The 20,202-nt window shown below is 37.9% G+C and overlaps 1 protein-coding gene across 7 annotated transcripts; it reads left to right on the top strand.

Moving 5' to 3' along the window:
* The first annotated feature begins 580 nt into the window (after window positions 1-580).
* Window positions 581-14,012, top strand: LOC109463990 (alpha-N-acetylneuraminide alpha-2,8-sialyltransferase-like). Of its 7 annotated transcripts, none has more exons than XM_019760908.1 (10): window positions 581-896; window positions 2,242-2,424; window positions 4,512-4,652; window positions 5,976-6,071; window positions 6,569-6,700; window positions 7,275-7,422; window positions 10,569-10,681; window positions 11,131-11,223; window positions 13,391-13,650; window positions 13,835-14,012. In XM_019760908.1, exons 2-10 carry the CDS (start codon window positions 2,366-2,368, stop codon window positions 13,993-13,995), a joined length of 1,203 nt encoding a protein of 400 aa, XP_019616467.1. In that variant the 5' UTR covers window positions 581-896; window positions 2,242-2,365; the 3' UTR covers window positions 13,996-14,012. The 7 variants fall into 7 exon arrangements, with proteins under 7 accessions (XP_019616467.1, XP_019616472.1, XP_019616470.1 ...); XM_019760909.1 differs by lacking the exon at window positions 581-896 and adding an exon at window positions 1,804-1,816; XM_019760911.1 differs by lacking the exons at window positions 581-896; window positions 2,242-2,424 and adding an exon at window positions 957-1,225.
* Window positions 14,013-20,202: the final 6,190 nt, after the last annotated feature.

Raw genomic sequence — 20,202 nt, 5'->3', positions numbered from 1 at the left:
TTGGTTAAAATATATCGTGAAGCAGTCGTTCTATACATTGGGCAAAATATTAGGGAAATACACTAGTTGCTTGTAAGGGATGCAAAAATTTTCACTGATTTTAATACGTTATATCCATGCATTTGGGATTATGACAATAAATACATCGGGGTCTCTATAACATTTTATTACAAAGCATGATAAGAAGGTTTTAAGAGCAATTGTTACTACAAAGCACCGTATTGGTATTTGGTACTGCATTGTGGTATTAAAACGTGATATTAACATTTCCCCATCCATTTTGATATTGATACTCAACAGGCATGATGCAATTTTCCCCCCACAGGAATTGTGATTTGTGTATCTGGACTTGCTACAAATATCTGGAGGCAATAAATAACGGATCATGTATTTCTCTTGGCCTCTGATGGCTGTTTACTTTATCTATTTAAGTTTCTTGGCCAAGTTTGTTGGTCTGTTTAGCTAAATAAAAATCAATCAATTTACTTCCTTTATGAATCAGTGCTTTTCCCCATTTTTGGCAGAAATATGTGGTTGTGTAACTAACGTGTCTTCTTTTTTTTCGTCACTAAATGTCGACATAGTCAGACAACAACATGAAGATGGCTGAGATATTGTCAATCATTCAAATGCTAGGCAACAGAACCGAGAGAGACTGTCACCTGGCAGGACCATATTGTTGCCGAGTAGACTGATCCAACACGGACTTCCAGCTCAGTACCTCTCAGCAGGAGTCTTATTGGACGTAATTCATCGTCCTAACTTCCTTCCTCTGGCCAACACATCTAGGATCTCAGACTTAATGATGGTGTCGAAGGCCCGGGGCATGCCTATCTCAACAGTGTGAACGTTCAAATGTTTAAAAAACAACAACAATAGCAAGAAAGACTAAGAAGGTAAGCATGGGCATAATCCAATACAATGCCTGCACTATATGTAACATGACATGACGAGAGACTCTAGGAGACACTAGTCTAGATCAATAAAATGACAACTTTGTTTCTGCTGCGGCGTAATACAACATAGACGTGATTTCACGTATAGAGGGCAAATGGAGCAAAGTTTGTAAAATGACTTTGATTTTTTTTTTGTGTGTGATGGGCAAATAAATATGTTTTTTGCCCCAAACCTTCGATGGGGAAACCGAGGGTAGTAAACAAAGAGACAAACTGCAAAAACTATCCGAACGTGGGTACTGTAAATGTCAAGACAATCCAAGACGAATGTAAGTGGCACGAAGTAGTAAACTCATGTAACAAATATGCTGTGTCAATACTAGACCTTTCAGACCACATAATAGTGCACAAAGATAGAGATGAGCCCGTAGTATTTCAAACCTATGCAAATTTTACATTGATTACCCCCTCAGCTTGAAGGAATAGGAACAACGCCTCTTTAGATGGAGAAGGTCTACTTATAGGTAAAGAGACGGAAAATGCTTTAGCTAAGGTCAAACCTTAGAACGAAAGAATACTAGTAGCAAACTTCATATTTAAAGGCTACCCAACTTTAACTGTCATAGTCCAGTACCAGTAATTTAGTTCAGTACCAGTAGTTAAGGGTTCTCCTGATGAACCAATCCCTTAGAGCTTTCTCAAACTTGATATTTTGGCTAAACCATCCACCATGGAGGAATACATAGCTGTCAAGAGCAAACTAAAACTGGGTAAGGCAGCTTACCCTGATGGAATTCCTCCCGAGGCTCTAAAACTGTGCGATTTTCATGACATCATGCTGTCATTTGCTAACAAGTTGTTCCTAGGTAAGAGGCCTTAACAGTTGGCGATTGGAACCCTTGTGCCGGTTCCCAACCCAGGTGACTTAACTGAATACACTAACTACAGAGGTATTATGCTCGCTTCGGTTGGAGCAAAGATAACCAACAAAATAGAATACAACCCGGAGAAGATAAGCTCCTCAGACCAAACCAAAACGATTTCCGCCCGGGTCGTTAAACAACTTCACAAATCATTGCTCTTGGACAACTAATAAAAGGAGTACTGAGTAAGAATCTGCAGGCAATTATTCATTGATTTTAGCAAAGCTTTTGATAGCTCTCAGGGGAAATGATGAATATCTTAAAAGCGTACGGAATTCCACAGGCACTGGTTGATGTAATCAACATACTGTACAAGAACACACGTGCGAAAGTATTGTCCCCCGATGGTTAAACTGAATTGTTTAAAATTACAGCGGGTGTACTACAGGGTGACACACTAACGTCTTACCTCTTTGTTACAGTCTTAGACTTCATAATGAGGCAAACTCTTGGAGAAGAGAAAGAAAACTCTATTTTGAGCTTGAAAGCAGAAAGAGTACTCGTCATCCTGCTGTTGTAATTGATGATCTGGACTTCGCAGATGACATGGCTCTGCTGACAGGAATAATCAAGCAAGCACAGGAACTACTATTGCGTCAGCAAAAGTAGGCTTGAATCTTAACGCGAAGAAAACCAAGCTTATGGCATACAACAAGTTGTTCCCTTCGTCATCCAAAACAGGAGCGGTGACCTAGTATATCAACAAAGGGAGGTCACCGAGGGGGTAGAGGTAGTCAAAAACTTTAAATACCTGGGTTTCAACATGCAGAACTCAGAAAAAAATCGAAATAAGAAAAGTGCTCGCCTAGAGTAGCTGCCATAAGCTGTATAAAATCTGGGAATCCAAGTTATGGAAAACCAAAATTAAACTTCCTGATTGTCACAGAAGAATCGATACTGCAGTATGGTAGTGAAGCTTGGACGCTGACTTCTTCTTCTTACGCTGACTAAATCCCTTGAAAAGCACATTAATTGCTGCTACAAAAGATGCTCCGTATGTGTCTGAACATCTTATGGGAGCGAAAACTCCCCGACGAGCAACTGTATCAGGAATTGTCTGCACTTACGGAGGAGATCAAAACTCGCAGCATTAAACTTGCATGAAACCGATTTCAAAATCGACAACCCCTATTTATAGTGGACGTAAACACATAACCTTCTGACGAAGGTAATAATGACAGTAAGGAAATGTGTTATGACGTTAATCCCATGTGTGAAGTGTTCGTTGCTGACTCCATAGTCACCTGGTGAACGTCTTTGATTGTTAACTACCTATTGACAAGTTTCTTGCAGGACCACAAGTGTATATTATAATCTTCTGTGCTCTGGTTTTCAAACTGAAAGAGCTGGTATGGTGGTATCAATGACAAACCCTCAAAACATCACAGAATTCTCAGTTTAGACATAATGTGCTTCAAACCTTATCCGTGACCTAGGGCACATGTGTTCCTCATTTTTATTATAAGATTAATAATCCTTTTATTCGAGGTTTTTTTTTGGGGGGGGGGGGTTTGTTCACCGAACATGTTGTAAGCCAAATTACCCTGCTTTTTACGAGGTGGGGTGGGGTAATTCTATGTAACTTACAAACTACTTATTTTCAGGGGATAATGTACAAGTAAAATTAAATCATAAGAGTAATTTTGGTGCATAATACATCATTTTGACGTCAATTTAGGTGATTTTGCTGAAACCGTGTAAAGATGTTTTCCTGTAAAACTGCACAAAATGAAATAAAAAGGGTGTATGACAGAATATTAAGGTCTGCTAAGACTTATAATGCCCATGACAACACGGAAGCCAACATGACGTAAAATGTTCTGTGAACGCACTTTACTTTAATTATAGTTTCACTATGTTCAAGTTTGATTAATGACGTCATCAATTAGCACACATAGTGAGAATTTGAATATGGTTGAAATTACTAAGAATAACTATTACTACTGATTAGAATTGAAATTTTTGGAGGATACTATGCTAGTTAATTAACGAGAGCTATTTATTATCCTCCACTAGACTAACTAGGGGTGGTAGGTCTCACATGCTGATTTCGAGTCGTTGCAAAACATCTACATTTGCAATGTTGTACATCGCCCGACTAGTGACCGAATGAAATAAACTAGAAACGCCAATTAGCCAATTAAGGTCTTAGGGATTGCAGCGTCAAGTCAGTCTAACATTTTTCATTACAAACGGTGTCTTGTCCTGCCAGTAAGCTACAGGTTTCAGGACCACTTTGACACAGACATCATATGTACATGGTCTGCGGCTTGCAGATGTGGGGCATGCATAGCATTTAGGTCGCGCTGACTGACATGTTACATGTCCATATTTTTGTATGTATCTTTATGTATTTACTCTCACAATGTGTATGATTTCAGTGTTTTACAATGTTTTTTTTATTGATGTAATTTGGGGAGGGAGCTCGTAAAGGTGACTCACCTGTTTTCTCCCCCCTTCCACACATCTGGTGGAAATTTAAATAAACAAAATAAACAGATTAACAAAACCGCTAGATTTTAACACTGTCAAACCATTGGATTTTTCAGTTCTTAAGTTTAACTTTGTTCCATGAGGGAACTTACCATGAATTTCCAGTCGATCTCGTCAACCTTTTGTCAGATATATATAATGCACTCTCTAACACCACAGAGGGGCTTTTATTCAAGTATTCATTTTGTCTTTGTTTCAGGTTTGCTTGTAAAGAGATAACAATGAGGCAACAAAAATGCGCCCTGCTCCTGCTGGCCATGATGGTTTTAATAGCCATGATTAACATGAAAGATCATGTGGGTCTTTATTATAACTCACTGACACAGGAAACACTTGTCAGGTAGGCATATAAGAAATTATGTAATTTATACGATTATGATTTTTTTTCATCTTGTATATCGACACATAGTAAAATGTTGGTGCTCTTGATACGTATATTTCCGATAGATTTGGGATAAGGTGTAGTGTAATATGGGTTACTAGACTACTAGGTTAATTGTAGGTAAATAACACATTCATAGCTTGGCTATAGAGTCATGATATTTAGTATGTTGGTAGGTCTTAGAAAGGTAAAGAACAATGTCAACTGCAGAAGAACTTCAGGTTTTTGTAATCCTGAACATGCTATGGTCTTGGAATCTTGGTGAAAGGTAGCTATTTCTGTTACGAATAATTGGTGTGGGTTTTGTCCCTCTAGCAACGTGTTCTGGAACTTTAGGGTAGTTTCTGACGAAATCGTTTTTAGCGGATTAGTCCAAAAAGGAACAAAGTATTTTCTACATTTTATATGTAGGTAGCTTATAGAATAATGAATACAATTAAATGCAAATTATTCAAAAAGAGACCAAATTTGCATGAATATGGAGGAAATTCTGTAATAACAGTGTTTTACATAAAAAGTACTTTCATACATGTGATGTAACTTAAGTCTTTCTTAAAATAATAAATTAACAATTATACGAATCAGGATATAGTCTGTATAATGCTGACTGTTCAAAATTTCGCCATATGTATATTGTGAGCTAAAAGAACATCGGCAAATGTTGGTTACTCCAATGTAGGCATAATTTGTTTAACTTATCTGTAAACGCTGTAAGTCCACGGGTGTAACTGACGGGACTTCCCTACTTGTGGTGTTTGGAAGTAAAGGCAAACAACACTGATTATAAATTCAGGACCTCATCTGCATAATTTATGAAAACATTCTAGAATAGCCCTCCTAAATAAGATAGCGCGTTTATTATGTTGAGAACACGTTTATTTATATACTTTATCTAAATAAGGCTTTTGTTTTCATAATAAGTGAAAACATCATTCGTCTTGGTTAACGTTATTTTGCGCTCATGGAACTCAAATAGTTTTAGCATGGTATCAATATCACATTAGACGACACTTGTTGTCAGGATAATTTTGCATTGCATAAGATATAGGTAATCACGTTTATTTAAATGTGCTTTCTGACCCAGTTATCAAAGTGTACGTTCTCATTGATGTGGCGTGCTAAGGTTTAAATGGAACTTTCCGTGTTTTGAGTCTTTGATTATGAGTAACTCACACATTACAATACTGACGAAAAATTACGTATTCAAATAAATAATATAGATATGTTAAAACGACAAACGAGAACCAAGAAACAGCTACTAAATATCCTTTTGTTTTCTAGAGATCTCCAGGAAAAAGTACAAGATAAAGGCAATGGCAGCGTTACAAATAGATCGAAAAATACACCCGTGGAAAAGGCGCCTGATGGGCAAAAAAGGTACATGGGCAACTAGAACAAGGACTGAGTAAGCCTAAACTTACTGTGAACACAACCTACAACTGAACATCATAAGATACAGACAGACGTGGTTATAGTAAATTTACCTTGAGGGACCTTTTGTCTCCAAACAATTCGACATCTGTTTAAAATAAGTTCGTATAACCGCCATACCGGTTTTATAATCACTAACCCCATCAAGCTCACTCAAAATCTTCATACGACTAGTTCCCCCTATAAACCCTCTGTCACCCATTGCTAAGGACAGTTGGTTTAGATTCATATCACTGCCAGTTTTTAATGCATGCCTTTAACTCCTGTTTGAATGGTTCGGGTTCCACAGTAAAAGCCTGTGTTCCTAATCATATTCTCTCCTGCAGTAACCAAAAAAAAACAAACGTAGGCTTCCTTTTAGTGTGTGTTGTTTTTAGCGTTTGTCATATTGTTATTTGACGTTTGTATCCGCTGTTATATCAGTCTTTTTTGTTTCATGTCAGGAAGAATCATTCTTATTACAAATGGGTACCAGGGGAGTTAGCTGCTATGAAGAAGTTCAAGGCCGACCAGAAAGGCATACCCACAGTTGCACCTGGGTGGGTCTACAACAAGACAGCTGCTGATTTGTTTCGGTAAGAGACCCGTTTTTAAAACCTCTAACCATGAGTTTCATTGCAAGGTCAGCAGTGGGCTAGGCTCCTGACTAGATGACCATACATCATAATGCATACATCAAAAGTGGGTCGTGTGGCGTAGCGGTAGCGTCTTCGGCCCAGACTCGAAAGGGCGAAGGTTCAAATCCTGCCCAAAGCAAGGCAACCACTATCAGGTTTACCCAGTATTTACCGCTGTTGTTACGCAAATATTCTAAGCCGTGTCTGTCAGAATTACACGTTGTAAATGTCATTTTAGATGGAGTTTATTTCTGGATTTTATAAGAAGGGCTCACTCCAGAAATATGGGTTTACTTAAAGCATTACTACCCACAATAATTATACACTAGCCAACTCGATCAACTATAGCAACCATTAACAACCTTACGTGGTATTTATCATCAGCAGTATATCCAACTTCCCCTGCAAAGAAAAAAACAAACGTATCACTATTTTTAGAATCCATCCAGTTGCTAGTGTAATGTATTTCTTAGGAATTTCTGCACTGATAATAAACATATCTTACTTCTATTCATTTTTTTGTATTCCACAGGAAACAGATAAAACACGGCAATCACATTAAAAACGGAGATTTTCTGACAACACAAGAAACTGCACCACTGGACTTCATATTAAAGCGCTACCAGTCTGAAACAACGCTAATGAACGTGTCTAGAGAAATATTACACCGATTTCCTAAAGTTGGTTTTCAAGATTATTGTCACTAATTATAATCTAAAGAAAAATGATGGACAGAAATGTGGTCGTTTATTTGACGAATAGGAAATATTTTGAATATTTCAACACAATTTTACGGGATTACATATATCCACCATTATATAAAAATCATCTAAGTAGATGTTAATTCTATGACTTTGCTTTCTTAACCCTATCTAGTCGGGGGGGGATAAAAGTGCCCGCGCCACATAGCGTCTGAACGGCTAGTAGTAGAACGGCCAAACTTAATGACTTTTCCTAGAATATTGTCGGCAACAATGATGTATCATTGGATTAAGATGTGTTGCCATGGCAACGGGTTTCTGACAGGCATTTTTTTACTAAATTTAGTAATTTTTGTTTCAACTATAGAATTTTATGGGTTTTATGTGAAGTTATACATGGTTTCTAATATTAATAACATCCCATATAATTTTATGTAAATTTTATTACTATAAATGCATAATTTTTGCTAATTTTTGACGTCATTGGCCAAAATCCAAGATGACGGACCATATCATTAGAATAGGTATATACAGGTTATTTTTCATACCATTCCAATTCATATTAACGTCTTTTGTCTGTTTAAAATGTATTTTATGCTTTATGATTAAAAACTATTTTTGAAAATTCAAGATTGATGATCCAAAATGGTGGATAGCTTAAATATGCATGACGTCATTTTATGACGTCACCGGTGTTGCCATGGATAGAATAAGACTTAGTACACCCTAATGTTCTGTCATAAACACTTTTGGTAAAGTTATGTACCATTTAGTTTTCAGGGAATAACCGATCTAGACGGTTTTGGCCAATAAAATCACATTAATGACATTATAATAACGTCAAATATAATATTTCGTCATAACGACATAAAAATTGTACTTGTAATTTTTACTAGTACACCATCCTCTTAAAATTTGGTGGTCATACGACATACCGTTCGCGAGTTCTGAGGGGGGGGGGTCGAATGAGCACCCCAGCGGGTCCCACCAAACCCCAAAAGCCTAGTCTAGATAGGGTTAACGTAGGCATATTCTTTGGTCTCATAAGACCATGCCATTCTTGATAATGTAGTATTTAATGATGTAAACAAGTCATATTGCACGTGTTTTTCAAGTGCGGGTCTGCCACTTTAGCAACTTTTCCCTTTGTTTAACTGTACGGAGAATCTCTCACCGCATTTGTTTACGTATTAATATCAACGATAAACTAAATGACGACGACTGTATTCTTGCCCAGATAAAAGGTCTGTATAGTCATGCGCTAATACAAAACGAACTTTGATTTTTGCTTTTTCTTCTCGTATCACAACTGCTGCACTCTTCCCCTCCAAAACTCATGTCCTTTCTCTGGGGGTCAGGGCTTCCAGGTTCTCCTTGGTGCATGGTTCGGGCAGGAGGCCCCATGGTCTGCTCCTGCCCACAGTCTCATGCAGTTTGTCCGGCTGGGACGAGACCCCATTTTTCAGTAGTGTCCTGCATCTTCCTGTGCCTGTTCTTAGGCGGTTGAGACATGCCCAGGTTGGCCATGCCTCCTCCGCTCCTGGAGGGATGGATTCCTTTGGGGTAAAGGTTAGCTCGTGTGGGACATCTTGGAGATGGTTGGACCACATGGCCATCCTCTGTGACTCTGCATTATTGCTAAGTGGCTCAACTGAGGAAGCTGTGTCTCGATTTGAGTCTTTTACATGCAGGAGCTTGTTGGTGAACTACATGTACATGGAGTGGGTCGGTCTCCTGGTTCAGTTTCTATCGCTTTGCCGCCACTGCTCTTTTTATGTGTGGTCGTGCGATGCCGCACAGCAGGTAGAGATCATCGACTCTCGTGGAGCGTAGGCATCCAGAGACGGCTCTACAGGCGGAGGTCAAAGCTTCAAAGCAAGTTCAATTTGTGGTATGTGATGACCTACACCACACAGGGGCTGCGTGTTCTGCTGTAGAGAAGCACCGTCCAAAGGATGTGGCTCGTGCGGTACTTGCATCTGCGCCCCACTTTGTCTTCGCGAGCTTCCTGCTTTTTGTCCTCCATATGTAAAAACGAGGTTGTGTGCATCCATTGAACACTCACAGTTATGGGACTCCACTGGCACTAGAGTTGTATCAAAGTGACAAATTACCGACAGCAATTGTTTCCGCATTATGATGTTTTACCCAGCTTCTGCAGTATCAGTGAAGTGTATGTTCACCATTGGGGAAACACCTCTGACGATGCATTACGCAAACAAAGCTATTTTTTATATTTTGTCTGTACAACTCCTTAGTAACATAATCCAATCTGTTCTCAAATCCGAGGTATTATTTCTCAACAGATTATTCCGCAATGCATTGGTGCGTTTGCACTCATAGCCATATTCAAACTGTTGCCATTATGTGTATTTCTAGTTGTATGTTTTCTTTTGTAAGGGCGATGGATGCCTTAACCCTCAAACACCCGAACGGGGTCCATTTGAATCCCAGGCGTATATTTTTATTTGCTATTTGAAATTTTTCCATTCGAAAAAAATTCCTCCCGTGACTTCGTCGATAAACCTCTTCTACACGTTCTCCTAATTTTTTTTTTTTTTGAGATTGTAAAAATAACAACTGAAGTCTTAAGTAAGACCGTTTGGACCCCAGCCTTGTATTTGCACTTTCCCACAAACAAAATTGTTCGGATGTCCTCAATATGTCTTTAAGGAAGCATTATTGCTTCAATATTATGCAGTTTGCCAAGTAACCTCAACCTCAGGAATTAGGTCATCAGGTTTTCAGAGGTGTGACAATTTGACAATCATATGAGGTCAAAGGTCAACCCCATGTTCATGCCTGCATGCCTCATCCTATTTTTGCATAAATTATGATAATGAGCTGGACTTTTTAACACACTAAATCATGCCAAATTATACCTCTTACTATGTTTAACCAATATATGTGCAAAGGTCACGGAAAGGATGCAAAAAGGAATATAAATTTGAAAGAGAGCAAATGGGGTCCATTTTGACCCCGTTCGAGCATTAACGTCACAAAAAAAGTTCGGGTGTTTGAGGGTTAAATAACGAATAAAAAATGTAACACCTCTTATATGTCAGTTACTAATTAATATTGAGCTTTATATGTAAAATATTACCATATTGCATTTTTTTACCCAGACAAGCCCTTTCAAGGCCAAGGTCATTAAAACATGCAGTGTTGTAGGGAACGGCGGTATACTGAAAGGAAGTGGATGTGGAAAAGAGATAGACGCCTCGGGATTTATATTTAGGTAAGGGATTCTGTAAAACATCTATATGAAAGGAAAACTTAACGGTGTGGTACTATTATTACTAGTGCTTAGAAGTCTTACCAACTAGACCCTTTACGTATATATACAATTCTATAATTCTGTGGTAAAATGGTTACAAAACCGACTAGGTACTGATCAGTTAATCGACCAGGCAGAGCCCAGTCACCACCGATCAAATGCTGACACCCGGAACGTAGAGAACTCTGAGTTGTTGCCTAATTAAACTGTATTTGCCAGGTGGCTATTTACCCACACCCCTACGACTCATTACATGTGTTATTGTAATGGTTAAACATCGCACCTTAAACGTCATCACAATATTATTGCTACAGATTATGCTTGATAACCATATTCCCCTTTAACTGTAAACTGTTTAACTGAAAACACTTGGTCAAATGAACAATGATGATGTTTGGTATATTTTGCAGGTGCAACATGGCGCCGATGAACAAAGTGTACTTAAAAGACATCGGGAAAAGCACCAGTCTCATCACACTCAATCCTGACATGATAAGGTGGAAGTACGTGTAGGATCTTCTTACATAAAAATCTTCACTCTCGGGAATCTTATAAATCGGGTTGTTATCAATAAAAATACACGACCCCACGTCCACCGCACCAGGCCCAGGTCCTGTCCATTCTCTGATGGTCCCGGGGAAGAACAAGAGCCTGTAGAAGTTGGCAAAAAAACAGTTACTCAATTACGCAAGCAACTGGATATGATTTTGAAAACGTCAGACGTTTCAGCTAGTATCCACTAGCTTTCGTCAGTGACTGAGAGACCAGAGGGGAAAGCAGGTTTATATACACAACCTGTTGATTGATATGCAAATAAAGTGAAGACAAATTTTTGGAAGTCGAAAAAGGAACAAAAGTCAGACAAGTCAAGACAAGATGATGCAAATTAGTCTGAAAGCTCCTGTTATACAGGACAGGAGCTTAAGTGTTGTCTGTCCTCGGGGCTGGGAGTGCCAAAAATCAAGTGCCGGAAAGATCGACCCGTAGCCCCCCTTCCCTGTTGAAGGTGGGGTTGTACATTCTGTCATATATTGCCTCTTTAACACCCCGTTCCCACCAGCGTGTTTCGCGGTCTAAGACATCCGTGGACTCGAGTTTGAAAGAGTGACCCTGGTTGTGTTGTAGGTGGTGGAAAATAGCTGAGGAGTAGCCGTTGGCACTAGGTCGGCAATGTTCTTTGTACCTTACTTTAAGCGGTCGACTTGTCTCTCCGATGTAGGTGTTGTTACAATTGGGCTCCTCACATTTAAGTCTGTAAATAACATTCGCCTTGGTACCTTTGTGAGGTCGGTCCTTAGGGTGTACCAGTCTTTGTCTGAGGGTTGAGTGCGGTTTGAAGTTAGTGGCTATGTTGAAGTTTTGGAAGATCCGTCGGAGTTTCTCAGATACTCCTTGGACATACGGAATAGTGATGTTGGCCTTGTTTTTGTTGGTCAATGGTTTGCACTTCTGGGTTTTCTTAGACTGATCTGAAGGTTTGAGCGCTTTGTTGAAAGTCCAGTTTTGGTAGCCACATTTAGCCAGGGCACCTCGGAGGTGTCTATGTTCGTCCGTTTTGGCTTGGTCTGAAGTGACAATGTTGTCTGCACGATGGAAGAGAGTTTTGATCACTGCTAGTTTGTGTTCCAAAGGGTGATGGGAATCAAAGGCCAGGTACTGATCAGTGTGGGTTGGTTTCCTGTACACTTCGAAACGAAGGTTACCATCTTCCTCTACGATAGTTTTGGTGTCTAGGAAAGGGAGCATGTTGTCATGGCTTGGCTCCTGTGTGAACTTGATGTTGTCATCTATCTGGTTGATGTGGTCAAAGAAGTCCGCAGCTACCCTCTTTTTCAATCTGCACCAAGTGTCATCTACATATCGAAACCAGTTGGCCGGGGGAGTGTCATTGAAAGTGCTGAGGGCTTTGTTTTCAAACTTCTCCATGTACAGGTTTACAACAATTGGTGAGACTGGTGATCCCATAGCACAGCCGTGCATTTGTTGGTAGAACTGTCCTTTGTAGGTAAAGTATGTGCATCCTAAGCAGAGTTCTAGTAGCTCACAAACTTGGTCAACGGATAGGTTGGTTCTATCTGCAAGTGTATCATCGGCTTCCAAGGCTTCCTTGACTACTGACACTGCTTCCTTGGGTGGTATGGAGGTGAAAAGTGAGCACACGTCATACGAAGTGATAGTTTCATCATCCTCTACATGAATGTCTTTGATTCTGACGTTTTCAAAATCATATCCAGTTGCTGTTCCAGTTTTGAACCAAAATCATATCCAGTTGCTTGAGTAACTGTTTTTTGGCATATCGTATTACCTGGATGTCTAACCTTCATCGACGTAGCCTGTAGAAGTTGTTTTCAATCGCGATAGCCTTCATTGCTTGAGAGTTAAAGTCTACCCAGACACATAACCGGCTCTTCAACACTCATCACAAAAACCACCTTTTGTACTAAATTACACTTTTGCACCGATGTTACACTAATATCTTTAGTTATCCTAAGTCTTTAACCCATTCCAATTTATATTCATGCACCATTTTCTGCTAGGTACTAATAATTTTCGTATACTAGTATTTATCTGTTTGTATAGCTTGCACATTGTATTGTATTTTGTCACCAGCACTACTTAGGAGACAGAATTATGTATGATAGAGTGTTTGGTTCTCTTTAACAACTCTAGATACAATTCATTTAAGAATAAAACGAAGTCGGAAAACGTTGCAGCCTTTGTGCGGGACCTCTCCACCTACGGGAACAGCTACCTTTGGATCCCTGCGTTCTTCAGTCAGGATTATGTGGAAGTTACTTTCGCAGCACACCAAGCTCTGAGGGAAATTAACCACACGAACAACGAAATCATCATACCTCATCCTGATTTTATAAAATCAGCGCAGTCATACTGGTCACAAAATGGATTGAACCGTAAAAGAGCGACCACGGATATATATTAGGAACCATTTTAATGGTTTCTTTCGCTCTACCTTATTTTATCTATTTCATTTTTCATTTTAAACAATTTAACGTAAGATGACCGAAATCATTTTGTCATGTTGTAGACTTATAGCTTCCTTTTATATTGCTACTTTTCTTTGGTATGTTATATATATTTCCTTTATTTGTCTAGGGTTATACCTAGTCAGTGCAGCCATACAGATATGTGAGGAGATGCATCTGTACGGCTATTGGCCCTTCCACTCCGACAGGAACTACAGACGTCTGACTGAGCACTACTTTGACAATGCCCTTCCCGGCAAAAGCCACAGCGTACCGGATGTGTTCAAATAACTACAGCGTCTGCACAACACAGGGGTTCTCCGTCTGACTACTAATGCTTGTCAGTGAGGAGACAATACCTATGACTTGAAGTTCCAATTTAACCCTAAACAGTACACCAGCACTATATATGCTATAATATTTTCCTTGTTTGTAAAGATTTTTTTCTGAAATTTCAGGTAATTGTCACCCACAAAGTTGTCCCTCAATACAGTGCAGAAAACTCAGTTTTTCCCATTTTTTAAGATTTTTATATCTGATTTTCTTTTGGGGTCCGCGCGGACCCCAGCCGGCTTTCGATCGTAATGGATATACTGGCGTTCTTATACATTACTTTATTTCCGTTTTAATATGTTTCTATGCACTTATCGTATGGCCACCAAATTTTCAGAGAATGGTGTACTAATATAATTAAATTCTAACAATTTTAGTGTAATTATGACGTCATATGACGTCAGAGCTAATAATGTGGTCCGCCATCTTGGCTTTTGACCAATGACGTCATCAAATTAGCATATATTATTAATATTAAATGGTTTAACTTATCTTTAGTTATGTAAGATGTTATTAATGTCAGAACGGAAGTGTTATTGAATATAAATCCCTGAAAATTTAAAAGTTTAAACCGAAATTACCTATTTTTTCCATAAAACTACCTGTCAGAAACCCGTTGCCATGGCAACACAAAAAATCATTAACTTATTTAACTAATATGAATTTTTTTCCAGATGCATTTTAGGAAAGGTCACCAAATTTGATGACTGTAGCTCAAGCCGTTCAGGTGCTATCTGAGATTAAAGTTGGCGCGAGCCTCAAAAAAACTCTAGGTCTGAATAGGGTGTAAAAATCGGGTTTTTCTTCTTTTTGTCTTGTCTTCGCCAAAAAATAGGAAAAGGTTAAAATGTATGATTTTTGTACGTGATGTGGACTCAGAGGTTCACACATCAATTTGCAAAACAATTGAGCTGGTATCATGTTGATAATTTCTAAAAATTAGCAAAAAACTGCTTTGGGGTCCGGGCGGACCCCAGGTGTACAGATTCATCAGTCCGGGAAGGTGTACTGTTGAGGGTTAAACTAGAAAGACCGACATTTGCTTTCGAGCAAATTCAGCATGGCTTCACCACATCCTTTACGTCATAGCAGGAAATAATCAGAATACAAGGGAAAACAATTTTTTTTACATCGATAGAACTATAATATGAAGTGACAAATAACAAAAAATATATAAACAGTTGGGTAGTTATCCCCTACATTATTGATTAAAATTTCTGTTTGCATAATGTAAACTGTTGATTTTTAAGATGAAAAAATCATTTATGCCCTGCATTCTAATGCTTGAACAGGAAAGTTTGACAAACCTACCAAAACACTTCAATACAGTACCTTCTTTCAATATGGTATGGGTTGTGAAGCTGTCGGTGGAGGTAACCAAATTATATCCAACAGCCAATCAGCAAGAAGAGTACAGGAAAGCTGCATGCCTATTGGTTGCTAACTGTGCATACCAGACAGAGGACTCATGGATAATCACCCCTAACTATATTGTAAATTGTGACCTTAAACAGTCAAAAAGTCCCAAATAATACATGTTAAAGGGATAGCGTTGCGAAAATTATAATTACTTGTTATCGGTAGACATATAAAGCAAAGTTATCTAGACCAAATTTCAGAAGATTTTAGTGTAATACCAGGTCTCCAGGACCCGAAATGAACAGATTTTGTTGGAAAATGACCAAAAAAGAATTATGCCTGTATCGGAAAAAAACGCCTGGGGGTATTTGCCTTAATACCAAATTTTATGCTATTTGGCCCGAAAATGAAGGAGTTGAATCAACTTAAAGAAATGGCAGGATGAGAATAAGGAGACGACATAGTGGTAAAGCCATAAAAAGCTATTTTACACATAGCAAAGCAGAAAAAAAGTGGCGAAACTAAAAAAAAACAATCAAATTTTCTCAAACTTTGTGTGGCCTTGGCCCAAACCTACAAAAATGGGTAAGTTTTAGACCCCTGGTCTAAGACCCCTGGTTGCCATATGGCAACGGCCATTAAAAAACTTGTTAAGTCTTCTGTATCTCACAGACACTCACAGTAACACGTATTTTCCTGTCTCTAGCATATTTTCTTATCCATATTTTAACAAAGAAAATGATATGAAGTTTTGCTCCAAATGTTTTGCGGTGAGCTGTAGCCTGTCTTTGTAAAATTTCAAAATTGAAAAAAAAATTGGGACGTTTTCAGCGAACCATGGCCGCTAAAAATGCAGAAGGTATTAGTTGATTTTTAGAAAAGTAATGGCTTAGACCATCGTACACATCATATCAGAAAATATTTTGGGGGCTTTATGGGGCGGATCACAGTGACCCCAATACTAAACCATTAATTCCAGTGTCAAAGAATTGCAAACACTGCATATAGGTAAATAAAGCATCCATATTTTATGGGTTTAGAATCATGAAAACGAAATCTCAAGCTTTTTTTTCATGTTGCAAGAAATCTTACCTTGCATTAACAAAAGATGATTCCTTCTGGACTGACAACGGGTTACCATGGTAACAGTCATATGGGGAGGGGCGGTGTTTTGAGGCCCGCACCCAGTTTCTTGTTGTGTAATTTCTGAACAGTTTCAGCTAAAACCACCAAACTTGGTGACTTTTTCTCAAATAGATTTGACAATGATTCATATTGGTGAGTTTAATTTATTATTTCATGATGCCATGGCAACGGGTTGCTGACAAGCATATTTCACAAAATTCAGTAATTTCAGTTTAAGAAATGATTTTTTTTAGTTTTTTTCTTGTAATATTGTACTTTTTATCAAACATTTATGACATTCATGTAATGTCATGTAATTTTTATTAATAGAATTTTATAATTCATGCTAATTTGATGACGTCATTGGTCAAAATCCTAGATCATATCAGTAACTCGGTATATACTCACTCGGGTATATAACTCGGTTTTTTCTCTCTTAAAAGCTCAAATCTAAATTTTAAGCATTCATGGATAGTATCACGTGATTTTGTGTAATTTTCATGACAACATATGTTTCATGTTAATTTGATGACGTCATTACTCAAAATTTAAGATGGCGGACCAAATTAGTAACTTTGGTAAATCCAGGTTATTATCTCTAAAATTCAAGGGCTACTTTGTGTTTTTTATATAAGATTTAATTGTATTTTTAAGCAGAACTAAATGCTAGGAAATGGAGATAAATGAACTTTTCTTCCATTTTTAATGATGCAAGGACCTTACGGCACTCCTACAAAATGTTAAGTTAACAACTAGTTTCCATGAAAGTTTTTTTTTTAATTGCTCAAATAAGGCTACCCACTGGCTGTCAATACCATTCGTTGTGTGTTATTATGCACGTATGCTTTCATCCCTGCCTCAATCAATTCCATAACTGCGTGCCTTTGCAAGCTCCTATTACTTTGAGATGCATAAAACATGGGGGTGCTGTCTATCTAAACTGTTGCATACCATTTTTAGCAACAGTCGTTTGCACCTCACCGCGTGTCTTTTGCACCTTGACTGGGACCACACTTCTTGCCCCCTTCTTGGCGAATGTCAAACTTATAGTCACGGTATTTACAATGTCATTGTTTAACTTAATCATTGTACTCAAAATATTCAGCGAATGTCACTTTACATGTGATGAAGCAGCCTGATCCAGGTCAATCAGCTGTGTCATTAATGCCCCCCGTGCTCACCTTTCTGTATATACCAGCAGGATGACTCTGTCCATCAAGGTTTCCCTTACAATCGTCATGACACTAATGTCTAGGTGCTGTTTGAAATGATGAAAAGATGTGAGTCGATGCACCCTCCTTCAGGACAGGGAAACTCCCATCACACACGCTGTTTTGTTGTATCCGAAACCCAGAGCTTTCTTTTATGCATAAATCATGCAAAGAGTCGTTCGGTCTTACCTGAGGAAATGTGTAAAGATGTGGGCTTGTCTGAAGTCATCAGGATGCCTTCCAAGGATATTTAAAGAAGGGAGAATGAGAGTCATTTTGAATTTTGATCATGGTAACCACTTCTCTGGTCCGACATTGTAGACCTGCCACACCCGTACACTACTTGTGGAAAGTAGGAGGTTCTGAAGACTAAAGTACTGTAATACCGTTAAGTTTGACATTGGCCTTTTATTTCTTCCTACTTTGGCAAGTCATCAATAGTTATGTCAGCTCCAACGGAGGTTGTGGTCATGCCTCATTTTAGAAAAAGATGCAGCTGTTAGGCCTGGTCTTTATTTATATTCATATATATATTCATATATGTTCATATATATTCATATATATTCATATATATATTCATATACATTCATATATATTCATATATATTCATATATATTCATATATATTTATATGTTGGACATTTGGGAATGACTTTCTATTGGAAGGCCCTTTACTACATTATGAGTCGGACAATTCTCTCGATGAAAATTCTCCTTTTTTCCTGCAGGTTTGTAACGGGATTACCATAGTGGTACACAGGAATACTGTACAAGGTTATCCATAAGAAGTTGCAACTACATTGACATAAAAATGAAAATAAAACTTTTCTATTTAAAAAAATATCATGGTAACCCTATATCAATCGAGAAGGAATCTTTTGAGTGCGCAAGCTACGTTTCCTTGCCACATGATAAAAATATCAAACTTCAGAATTAGATTTTTTTCAATTTTGAAATTTTACAAAAACAGGCAATCTTTAACCGTCTAATACAGCTCACCGCAAAAAAACATTTGGAGCAAAACTTTATATCATTCTTAATCATTGTTAATATATGGATAATGAAATATGTTAGAGACAATAAAATATGTGTTATTTTCTGTGAGATACAGAAGGTCAAAGATAGTCTATTTTGAGCGAGACCAATGCCTTCACAAGGCGAAAATTTACGTAAATGCTGATAGATACGAGGTGCCATCGCTTGAAATGAATGTCGAGTAATGGTCCCAAATTAGAAAAAAGACTACCGCGAACTTTAACACATAGAATTTATTAAGAAATATGCTCAAATTAACCAATGCTACAATACAGGGCGAATATAATTGTGTTGACCTTAAATGATGAACATTAGATTTGCCTAGAGATGGTTGATTCCAATAATAATAACTATGCATTAATTATTACGAATAAGAGATGATAACCTGGATTGTGTAGTTTGTGTATTGTTACTTGTACATTATATGGAATAAAATCAAGTGATTATTGTTTTCTATCTTTGTTCACAACCCATTGTGTTTTTACACAGTCAATGTTATGCATATATAGGTTGTAGTTATTGAGCTTTGCCTTAAACCGCTTGTCAGGTTTACGGTATCTTGAGTAGTTACCAGGAACAGGTCCTCCCCTCACGTGATGGACTGCACAGAAGCTGCAAGCTGCCACACGGAGCCTCCCAAGAGCGGACAGGAAAAACTCTGCACAAAATTATGTCAAAACAATATCATTGTATCAAACCGGAATAAAAATGTGTAATGTTCAATGAGAATGAAATTGATAATGTGAATTTTTAAAAGACTGTTTTCTTATTTGAATACATAAATAGTCTTCGTCACTGTAAACGCTTATATAGGACACACCCTTTAACCCCATTTTCGCAACTTTGGGCCGGGGAATGCATAAAATGGCATCATACACTTTCGAAAGTATTTCAAGAACACTTTTGAAAACACTTAACTTTGTTACACGTAAGCTAATGATATGGTCTGGCAAGTTTAATTTTTATGACTGACGCTATTAAATTAACCTCAATAATACATTAATCAATAATACATGTTAAACAATTAAAAATACATCAAGATACTTGAGCTGTATCAATGTTAAACCTCAAAACATGAAACGTTATTGTTTAAAATATCGATGTTCTAACTTGACAAGCATATCCGTCAGTTACTCCTTTGTATGGCAACAGGTTATTTTTTCAATAAACCAAAATTCAGGAACTATAAGTCAAACTTCAACATTAAAAAGCTATATGCTAAAGTACAAATACTTTCAAACATTGATTACATACATTCTATGGAAATATATGCAATTCTTATCATGGAAAAAATAAAATTTATTCCAACTTGATTACGTCATTGGTCATTATGCTATCTTTTTTTGGCAAAAATTTAATCAAAGCTCTAAATTTGATTTACAGCAAGTGTTTATCTAATCCTATCTAGACCTGGCTTTTTTGAGCATGGTGGGACC

Source organism: Branchiostoma belcheri, unplaced genomic scaffold, assembly GCF_001625305.1.
Source record: "Branchiostoma belcheri isolate BF01 breed outbred unplaced genomic scaffold, Haploidv18h27 scaffold13, whole genome shotgun sequence".
Lineage (NCBI taxonomy): Eukaryota > Metazoa > Chordata > Leptocardii > Amphioxiformes > Branchiostomatidae > Branchiostoma > Branchiostoma belcheri.
The sequence above is the reverse complement of the archived record's forward strand: the minus strand, read 5'-3'. Positions and strand labels throughout refer to the sequence as shown.